Source organism: Capsicum annuum, chromosome 10 (genome assembly GCF_002878395.1).
Source record: "Capsicum annuum cultivar UCD-10X-F1 chromosome 10, UCD10Xv1.1, whole genome shotgun sequence".
Taxonomy (NCBI): Eukaryota; Viridiplantae; Streptophyta; class Magnoliopsida; order Solanales; family Solanaceae; genus Capsicum; species Capsicum annuum.
This window is the reverse complement of record NC_061120.1, coordinates 184,657,202-184,668,542: the sequence shown is the minus strand read 5'-3', so window position 1 is coordinate 184,668,542 and position 11,341 is coordinate 184,657,202. Positions and strand designations below refer to the sequence as shown.

At 35.1% G+C, this 11,341-nt stretch overlaps 1 protein-coding gene across 4 annotated transcripts; it reads left to right on the top strand.

Moving 5' to 3' along the window:
- Window positions 1–525: 525 nt before the first annotated feature.
- Window positions 526–11,049, top strand: LOC107843347 (CASP-like protein 5A1). Of its 4 annotated transcripts, none has more exons than XM_047398635.1 (4): window positions 541–1,003; window positions 4,242–4,374; window positions 7,496–7,595; window positions 10,341–10,475. In XM_047398635.1, the coding sequence occupies exons 1-3, from the start codon at window positions 810–812 to the stop codon at window positions 7,586–7,588; spliced, it is 420 nt and encodes a 139-aa protein (XP_047254591.1). In that variant the 5' UTR covers window positions 541–809; the 3' UTR covers window positions 7,589–7,595; window positions 10,341–10,475. The 4 variants fall into 4 exon arrangements, with proteins under 4 accessions (XP_016543075.1, XP_047254591.1, XP_047254592.1 ...); XM_047398636.1 differs by having other exon boundaries at window positions 7,496–7,590; window positions 10,341–10,467; XM_016687590.2 differs by lacking the exon at window positions 7,496–7,595 and adding an exon at window positions 7,276–7,331 and having other exon boundaries at window positions 542–1,003; window positions 10,341–11,049.
- The last annotated feature ends 292 nt before the right edge of the window (window positions 11,050–11,341 follow it).

Sequence of the window (11,341 nt, the reverse complement as noted above, 5' to 3'; positions counted from 1 at the left end):
CAACTAAATCAACCATATTATTTGAGTAGATTGATGGCTTGTAGTGTACGCTTGAGTAAGATACTTAACACTAGAGATTAGTCTATAAGTAGCAGTGTACAAGTATCGTTCCATTGACTTCATAAGAAGAAATATCAAAGCAGTTAATATTTCTCTCAACAATTCTCTTTATCATCTTTTTTGAGCTAACTCTACAAGCATATCTCTCATAATTTATCACTAGAGGTATCAAAATGAACCAAAGTTAAGCCAATCGAAATAAGTTCAATATATAAATAGATCAATGTCCAACCCTACTCAAAGCTCACTTAAGCGACTAAATTAAAATTAGCTAAATGTGCATTTGATCATATTTCATTGTGACAAAAATTAACATTTTTTTTTCAAAGTAAAAGTAAATAATATTTAAAAATTGAAGTTATGTTTGACCGTAAATTCAACTTTCAATTGGATTTCGAGATTTTTCATTTTATCACCATATTTATTTTTCAAAATCTAATTCAAAAAAAGAAAAATTTCCAGGACGAAAAGCATACTCCCCACCTTGCTAATTTCACTCGAATAAATTTAGGTTTGCATATGTAACCCCTTCATAACTACCGTCCAAAAACAAGCCGTAGAGTGGCTTCTCTTTCACTAACTACCAAATTCCCAGCTACACTGCCTCTTCCTTTTTCCTTTGCTTTTGCTTTTCCTTTACCAATTCCACTAGGGCACTTCTACTACTTATACACAACAAATGCAAATGTCTTAGAACTATAACGCCCCAAGTTTAAAGTCACCTACAAACAGAAAAAGAGAAAGAAATAATGAGTACGCCGGCGGTGCACCCTGTTGAGACTCCGCCAGTGAATAATGTGGCACCGCCGAGGATGAGAGACTTACAAGGCATGCCTGGTACTATTGGCAGCCTCATTTTACGATTGTGTCAGTTCGGATTTGCTGTTGTTGCTATGTGTGTTATGGTTACCACTTCTGATTTTCCCACCGTTACCGCTTTTAGGTATATTTAGCTCTTCCTCTTACCTTTCCCATTGCCTAAATTCTGTTGGTCTATGTGTTAATGGTAAAAAAACACTCACACCTAATGTATCACAGCTTGAGTTTCCTAACTGAATTATCACGAATTATTTATCCAAACACAATTGAAGTATCACAGTTTTTCAAATTTCATACCTGAACTATAAGGTGTGCGAGTTTCCTACCCAAATTATCACAACTATTTATCAAAACACACCTCGACTATTAATTGTTTGAGTTTCATGCCTGAACTGAATTTAGGTAGGAAAAGTGAACAACTAATAGTTCAGGTGTGTTTCAATAGATAGTTTGTGATAGTTCAGGTAGGAAACTCAGACACGTGATAGTTGAGGTGTGAAACTCGAAAAACATGATAATTTTGGTGTGTTTTTGACTTCACTTTTCAGAAAAAGAAACATCTTTCATGATAGAAAGTATAACATTTTTGTTGGTAAATTGATGAAATATGGATGATCAAAACACACCTCAACTATCAGTTTGGGTAGAAAAAGGGTACAATTAATAGTTGAGGTATGTTTTTGACCATTCACTCTAAAAAGACATTTTTGATAATAGGAAGTATAAAATTTTATGTAGATAAATTGAAGAAGTATGGATGAAGATTGAAGAGATAAGAAATAAGAAAAGGCGAAATTAAGATTGCAAAATGTATAGCAGGTGTGTGTTAGGAAGTGTCAAGAGTAATTTAAAGGAATCATGTTCCGTAGTGTTTTCCTTGTGCCTTGGGCTGAATTGTTATTTATTCTATCTTATTTGCACTTTCGTGTTGATTGATGGCTAAGTAGGATCTTAAGAAGCAACTAGTATAAACTAGAAATCATGGGTTATGGATTTTGTGGATCTGATGAAGCTTCTGCATAATCTTTCCACTTGTTTGTATTTATTCGTGGAGCAATGAAGAAATAATTTAATATATTTTTCATTGGCAAAATGAAGTTGTAGACGAAAGACGAACATTAGTTGCTTGGTTGTAAGAAACAAAAAACTAATGAGAACCATTGTGTCTTAGTTGTAGAAGAATAATGGAACCAAACTAGTCTTCGTATTATAAAGGAAAATAGAGTACGAAGAATTGTTGGATCATTCTACTACTTACGAATTGTAAACTATGAAGCAAATCTAGCTTTAATTGGTTGAGGCAACCAATTTATGTGCAAGAAGGTGTTCACTACTTCTACTAAATCTTTCACTAACAGAACATGTGAGCATGTAAATATCTGAGCCAATTCTCTTGCATTCTCTGGGCATGATCTGAAATTTTTGCTTTTGTTCTACTTATTATCACTTGTCTCTACAACCCTTCCCATTTTCAGTGTTGAATGCTTTTAGGGAAGTTCATCAGTCTTGCTTTAGCTTAATAATGAATACATATCAACATGGAAATGATCTTTAATGGTCACTTACAAATTGAATAGAAGAAAATGTCCTTTCACATCTATTTTGTGTAAAATTGAAGATCTCTTATGTTACCCTTCTTAAAAAAGAAAATACTAATGATCACTTACGTTACCATTCTAAAAAAAAATACCGAAGATCTCTTGTAAAAAGGACATAAAACTAAAAACAAGTTTGTAAAGGACTGCAAAACCAAATCTCTCAAGTCTGCATTAAATGCTTAATCTTCTGTGTCTTTTGCATTGAATCTTGGTTTCTGAGTTATAACAGGGTCAAATTTTAGGTCCTTAATATTGTTATCTTATTAGTCGCACATGAATTTTAATGTTCTCATTTTTAACTTTAGCTAAATCCGCTAAAAGTTAGTCTTTGGTTATAGTTAGTCTTTGGTTATCTTTTATGCTAAGTTGCGTGGATTCTTCACTTTCGAAGCCGCACCCGCGTCAGATTCTCCAAAAATACACGACTTTTGAAGAATTCAACGCGCACCTGCTGACTTTTTTGAAGAGTCCGAGCAACATAGCTTTTATGTTTCTAAAAACATGCACAATAATATTAACATCTGGATCTGTAGTGATTGTGATCTATTCGACATGATTGTCGATCCTTACCTTCAATTCTCCTATTTTTTTTATCGTTCAATTCTCTTATCTATTATGCGTGAGCCTAACCTTTCAACCTGGTTTGGAGCTTGAAATTTTTTGATTGGGGATGGGGATACGATTTTAGGAGATAAAGTAAACTTGGCTTACGTTTCCTCCAATTGTGACCATGCGCAAATAATAGTGTGCTTAGTTGCCTTTTCTAGTGGCATCTTAATAGTTTCTGAAAGAAATTGGGAAAGTAGCCCTATTTAGGTTTTAGAGGGTTTGATAGTTTCCCTGCATGGCTCATAATCTCTCATAACAAGATGGAGCCAAAATAATATTGCAGGCTTCACACGTAATATCTTGCTGACGAATCAATTTCTATTGGAAAGACAGATTTTCGCCGACAACTTTTACCTCTTTGACTTTCAGGTGTTTTACTGCCATTCTTTCAATAGTTTCATGCAAATTTATCTAAACAAAAAAAATGTTCCCGCGTTTTCCATCTCCCATGCAGAGAGTAGTCAATGTTCTTCTAATTTGGATACATTCTTCTTCCTGCATCTTTCTTTTAATTCATCCAAAGAGATTAATCATGAAATACTTTTTAAAAGAAAAAAAAAACTTATATAGCTTCACAGTTGAGTCATACTTAAATTAGTGTACGCAGGAGTAAACTGAATGCTTTGTGTCGTATTCTTATTATCGGATGGATGATGTAAATACTCCACGGATTAGGTTAGAGATAATATTGTTATTTCGTCCTACTTCTGGCACACTTCAATGTTTGTTTAATAAATAAATCTACCTGACACATATTATTCAGAAAAGATCTGGGATTTGGAGTTAGTTTTACCTCCATTTGCTTTCTTCTTCTGTCAGTTTGTGTGTGTGCCATGTTGTGTTCATGTTTCTGTAAATGCAGTTGCATTAATGATTAGGAATCAAAGTTGCTTTGCTGGAAGGAAGAACATACTTCGTGAAATTAGATTTATTCAGAATTTTAAAACATGGAATAATGCTTCTCTTGGATTTTGATTATGGCACTGATGCAATGAATTTTGATGATGACACTGATACAATGTTGGAATGCTTAGATTCCCTTCAGATTTGAGGGCTATGTGTAAAGTAGACATTTTAATAGAAGTATCTTTTGCTGATCAAAATTGGTTCAGTGAAGGGATTCTTATCAGTATTCTGAACCGTTGTTTGTTTCAGTTACCTTGTAGCTGCTGTTGGATTACAGATCATATGGAGCCTTGTACTTGCTATTGCCGATGTATATGCAATTTTGGTGCAAAGAAGTTTTAGAAATGCAGCAGTTGTCAGTCTATTTACCATTGGTGATGGGGTAAGAAACATCTTTTGCCAAATATGTAGACCATTTGTACCTTGAGGTTGCTTTCTGTGTTCTCAGGGATCGACCTGTCTTCTCTACCAAAACCTGTGTAGCTGTCATACTGGGACTTGATTGGCCTTTAGATTGACCCTAGATAAACTTCTCTTCTATAAGGATTGTTGTTTCTCTCTGAAATCTTCAGTTTATTGGCTGACTAGTTGGCCCTTCTGAAACTTCAAATACACTTTCCCATTCATGTCTCCTTTTAAATCCTCACTTCGTTACACTTTTCCCTTTCATGGCTCCTTTTAAATCCTCACTTCGTTACACTTTTCCCTTTCATTGCTCCTTTTAAATCATTGCTTCGTTTTTGTTTGATAAAGCCTTGTAAAGTCTAAATGTGGTTAGCATTTTTGTCTATCTTTCCGAAACCATTTTGGTATTCCCATTATGTTTAAGTGAATTATTTTTGGTATAACCCATCAACATTAACCCATAATGCAACACGTACTAAAAAAAGTCTAAAAGGTCCTTCTCATTCCTCAATATTAATAGAGAATCACATAGAATAGAATAGGAAAGATTAACCTCAAATTTATACTTAAAAATTAATCATTATTCCAGCAAAAGTCTGTTCCGTGATTGAGTTCAAATCACCACAATACAATACAAGCTAAATATATAACTATGGCAGAGAGAGAAAGGAAACAAGAAGGTTCAAAACTTTTGATATGAAGTCCTTTGAAATAGCTTGAACTTGGAATGTAACTTGCTAAAGATCTCTTCCTTAACTTGAGCTTCCTTCTTTGGGGTAAAAGTCCCTACTGAAATAAGTGTGCAACTACAGGAATTCCTCGTTGAAAATTGCAAAAAGTTAAATATGTGTATTGGAGAGGTAAAGAATGAAATTATGAAGGAATTGAAGACTTTAGGCGCTACAGCCCTTTCCATGCTTGCAATTAGAGAATTTCGTGATTGAGGCAAAAACATTAGGTGAATTTTTCTCATCCATTCAAGCTTTGGTAACATGGTTACACAGTTCCTGTGTAGGTGGGAACATAGCAGGTACCTTGTAGAACTAATCGAGGAGCACACACACTAGCCTGGAGGTCACAATTTTCAGTAGGATATGCTATGAGGAGCTAAAGATTGCTATGAAGAGCTAAGAGGATTTGTTAAAACAAAATATTCTTTTTAGATTAAGATTTAGTATGAATCTATCAGCAATAACCCATTTCTGCCACATTTATTAAGGAAGGTTAAAAGACCCTTTAATGGAGAATTGCATATAGGATAGAATAGGAAAGATTAACCTCAAATTAACACTTCAAAATCTATTATCATTCCAGCAAAAGTCCGTTCCATGATGGAGTTTAGATATCCAAACCATAAACAAGCTACACAATGCTGAATAGAAAGAAAGGTAATAGATAATTTCACAACTTTTGATTAGGTCCTTCACGTACCTCAATATATGCTGTGAAAAATATGAACCATTTGTTAGACGGGCAAAGTATATATGTACCACTTTTTTACGAGGCGTATAATCCGTTCTAAATTACAAAGTTGAGGGGTATATTTGGCCCATTTCCCGTTAAGATATTAATGGAGAATTATACATAGGATAGAATAGGAAAGATTAACCTCAAATTAATACTTCAAAAATTTATTATTCCAACAAAAGCCCGTTCTGTGATGGAGTTCAGATTCCCATGATACAATAACAACAACGTACCCAGTATATTCCCACCAAGTGGGGCCGGGGGTAAGTGTACGTAGTCCATATAGAGAGGCTGTTTCCGATAGACCCCCGACTCAAAATAAAAAAATCTAGACAAAGAATAGTAAAAGAACAAGATACAATAGAAATCAACATATCCAATAATACCATAAACAAGATACACTAAGTAATACAACACAAGAAACAACATCCTAAACTCATACTAACCTTCTACCCTAATCTGTCTCCTCCAACTTCCTATCTAGGGTCATGTCCTCGGTAAGCTGGAGCTGCTCCATGTCATGTCTAATCACCTCCCTCGAATATTTCTTCGGTCTACCCTGTACCTCGCTTGAAACCATCCCTAGTGAACCTCTCACACCTCCGCACTGGGGCATCCGTGCCCCTCCTCATCACATGACCGAACCGTCTCAACCTCGCTTCCCTCATCTTGTCTTCCACCGAAGCTACTCCCACCTTATCTTGAATAACCTCATTTCTAATCCTATCTTTCCTAGTACACCCACACATCCACTGAAGCATTCTCATCTCCGCCACCTTCATCTTCTAGATGTGGGTCTTCTTAATAGGTCTTCTTAACAGATTCCCATGATACAAACAAACAAAATGCATAATGATGAAAAGGGAGAAACGTTGCGGAAATTTGCACAGCTTTTGATCTTTACTTCTTGAAATATCTTGAACTTGGATTATCTCTTTCTTAGTTTGAGCTTCTCTAGGTTAGGGTAGAAGTGCATACCTAAAGAGTGAAACTTTTCTACTTATACCACTTGATAGAATGATATGGTACAACTGAGATATTCCAGAGGCGCTGCAACTACAACCTCGCTGAAAAACTGCAAAAATTAATTTGTTCATTGGAAAGGCAAAGAATGAAATTTAGAAGGAATTGAAGAAAGAAACTGAAGATTTCCAGCCCTGTAACCACGACTGCAGTTAGAGAATTTCATGAAGAAAATAAGTTCTTTTGGGCAGAATGCTAAGGCATTGCTAGGATCTGGCGTTGCATCTTGGAGCTAGAATTCTTAAACTTTTAGACTCGAGCTTAGCTGCACCGCCTCATGAAGGAGATTTTTTTTTCTTGATAAGATACGGAGAGTTTTTAGTTGTACATTTCACTTATAGTGCTAATTGCAAGGGGTAAAAATTGATAAGTTTCACTTATTTGGCAGACTTTTATCCTTGTGAAGGAGGCTCAAGCTAAAGAGGAATCCATTACTAAGTTTTGGTAACAAATTATTTCAAGGAGTAGAGATTAAAACTTTCGCACTTTACTTTTCACTTTTTGTTTTAAGTTATGATTTTTGTTAAGCACGTTTATTTCATCGAGAATTTCAACTCTATGATGGAGTATTTGTTGTTTGATACTGCTCTCTTCGACATTATTTTCAGCATGGCACTGCTATATTACTTTTCCATAATTTTGATATGCTTTATTTGAGCCAAGGGTCCATCGGAAACAACATGTCTACTTTCACAAGATAGGGGTAAGGTTGGACACTCACCATCCTCCTCAAACCTCATTTGTGGGATACGCTGAATATGTTGTTGTTGTGCAAAATTAATGGACGATATATATAAATTGAAGTGTAAAATTTTCTGTTCTATAACCTATGTGTGATTTCCCTACTAATATCTTATTTATTGTTTAGAGCATTTGTTGAGGTAGATGAAAGACCTTGTAGCCTTTTTGGGTAACATAAATGAGCTTTTGCTAATCGATTTTTACTAAATCTTAATCGAAAAAGAAGATTTAGTGTCTAGATTTCCACTTAGCTCTTCATAATCGTTTTGATTCAAAGTCTTAATCTTAACTGAGAGGTTTTGATACTATTTGTTAGTCAAGATAGTTGAGAGAACTATTGCCCGTGTCATACTTAATGAATCATGAAATTAAAATTTTTTGCACAACCAAAAGTGTATTGTCCAAGTCATACTATTTGTCTAATTAGATGTTTGATGATTATACAAGTGTATATGTGAGAAGCGTTCTAAATTGTAGGCAAAATTGAATAGAGGTAGCATTATTTGATTATCCTAGTTAATCATCAAGTGAAGTCAAGATTCCTTTCCTTATTATTGAACCAATCCCAACTTAACAGACTTTCTTTATGTCATTTATTAATTTTGTTTAAACTGTTAAGCCAATTTCATGCATGTTACAAATTTTCAACATAGGAAAGATAAACCTCAAATTGATACTTCAAAATTCAGCATTATTCCAACAAAAGTCGGTTCTGCTATAGAGTTCAAATCCCCATAATACAAGCAAACTTAATACATAACTATGTGTGAGAGAGAAAGGCAATGGGCATTTTTACAACTTTTGATCTTTACTTCTTGATGTTAACTTGAACTTGGTAAAAATCTCTTTCTTAGCTTAAGCTTCCTTCTCTAGGCTACGGTAGAAGTTCCTACCAAAAAAGAGGAACTTTTCTATTTTTACCACTTGATAGAATGACATGTACAACTGAAAATTTTTCTTTGAGAGGCTCTGCAATTACAACCGCATTGAGAACTACAAAAATTAATTTGTTCACTACAAAGGCGAAGAATGAACTGAAAGGAATTGAATAGAGAGTTACTTTCAGCCCTACAACCACGGTTTCAAGTTGCAACTAGTTAATTTCAAGAACATAAGAGCTTTTAGGCAGAAGGCAAAGGCATTGCTAGGATATGGCGCTGTAGTTTGTAGCCAGAGTTCTTAAGCTTTTAGACTCGAGCTTGTCTACTCTACACTGCCCCGTGAAGGAGAATTTTAATTGTACATTTCACTTAAAGAGCAAATTCCAAGGGGTAAATTGATAAGTTTCACTTTTGGCAGAGACTTTCTCCATTGTGAAGGAGTCTCGAGCTAAATAAAAGTCTTTTACCAAGTTCCATCCCAAGTTGAAACTATTTGAAGGAGTAGAGACCAAAACTTATGAAACTTTCCCTTTTGCTTTCACTCTTTGCTTAAGTTATGATTTGTGTTAAGCCTGTGTGTATAATTGGGAATTTAAACTTTGTGATGGGGTATTTGTTGTTGCGACTAGTCTCTTCGACAATATCTTCAACATGAATTTCACTAGTGGTTTTTCTTTCCATACTTGATTTTAATATGCTTTACTTGAGCTGAGGGTCTATTGGAACCAGCCTCTCTACGTTCAAAAGGTAGGGGTAAGACTGCGTTACACCACCCTCCCCAGGCCCCACTTGTGGGATACACTGGGTATGTTGTTGTAATAATCTTGCAAAATTAATTTGTTCATTGTGAGAAACCAATTTCTATGGATGATGACCTTTCATATTACAATTTGACCTTACGAGGATAATTTGCACGGCTACTTAGAACTCGTCAACAATATTAGAGATGACGGTGTGTATGAGAATGCAACTATGCAAGTAGCTGGAGTATAAATATCAAAGGTCATTTGATAATTTTCTACACAGATCATCGAATTTAGTCTTTTAGTGTGGTATTAAAGATGGTAGAACTAGAAAGAAATGAGGTAGATTTGAAATCTCTTGCACGGAAATTATCTCAAAAGATTTTCTATAGGAATTATTATGGATTTAGCTAATAAGATATGAATAAACGGAAGCAGAAAATCTATTTAGTTAATCTCTAACTAGTTGTCACTAAGTTTTAGTTGTTGTTAGACTTATATATAACATTGGTTGGGATAAGTTTGAGATTTATAGAACATCTAGTTTTAGAGAAACCCTAACGTGCTTTAAAAGACTGTCTCAAAAAAATGTGCTTTGAAAAATGGTCTCAAATAATTGGAGGGGAATATATGGAGTATAGCTAGTTTGGACTTGAGGTTTACTTATTATTTGGTTGGGAGAAGTACTGCCAGCGCCAGTTCTCCGAACCCTTGATTAGGTTGTTTTTGCTAGATTTTTGAGCTGGGTATGTAAGCCACTGCTATATGCATAATTTTCTAAATAAGGGCTTTCAAACAAATTGTTTGCAACCTATTGAGTTTTAATGGGGCACATGTGGAATGATTTCAATATGTGATCATCACTATGGTTCATGATTCCACTCTGGTGCGTATCACTTCTGCTCTTAGATCTATCTGGAAGCATAATATACATCCGACTGCAAGCATAATGAGTGTATTCATTTATTAATGGAAGTTTTGATACACAGCATTGGCGATCTACTGAACTTTAATGGTGCACTTGTAGAATGATTTTTGTTTTTAATATGTGATCATCACTTATGGTTCATGATTCCACTGTGTTGCAGGTCACCTCTACTCTTACATTTGCCGCTGCCTGTGCTTCAGCTGGAATTACAGTTCTTATTAGCAATGATCTGGATAAATGCAACCTGAACCACTGCACAAGATTTATGGCAGCTACAGCAATGGCATTTTTAAGCTGGTTTGCTACATCACCGTCCTTCTTCATGAATTTTTGGTCTCTGGCTTCTCGCTAGCTGCAGTTCTGGTTGACTACAAAAGAGACTAGGGGAAAGGACCTTAGTCTGCTGCCGTATTGTTCTCTATTTTAAGTCAGGCCACCCTAGCTGTTCTTATTTGTAAAAATCAGTGTATTTCTGTTCGGCATGCTTATGTGAAGAAGAACCCTCGTTGTTTACAAAGTTGATATAAAATCACTATTTAAAAATTATGTGCTGTCACAGTTTTTCAAGGCTTTAGTAGATCTGCAAGCTTGGGTGACTATTTCTGGATGTTCTATCGAGTTATGTGCCAAGCCTGCTCATGATGAAGCCTCTAACCTGATTCATTTACCATCTGATGATGAGATGTTTAACCTCTGAAGTGTTTTATACATCCTATGTAGTCATAGCTGCTCATTTAAAAGTAGGAGCAGTTTTCGATATTGGAGGATTCTAAAGTTCTTTATGTTTGTTTTTTCAGCAATCGTATCACTGTATACAGCACTTTTCTCCGTATTTTGGTAGATCTAATGGCAAAGAGATGCTCTGTTCATTTCTTCGTTCCCATTTTATCAGTTTATTTTATATTGCTTTGATAAACTATTTTGGACCATTGCAATCAGTAGTACAAGTTGATGAAGCGTGTTATGTGCAAAAGAATCTATAATTAGCCATGCTATGGGCTAAATGTTGATTTGAGTATTCATATTGGGAAAAGACATCATTTCCATCTCAAACTATGCAAGAAAAGTCAAAGTCACACCTAAACTATACTAGTGATCTATTACACACCTAAATTATAAAAAAGTGATACTATTTCCACCTTAGAAGGTGATGTGGCAGAG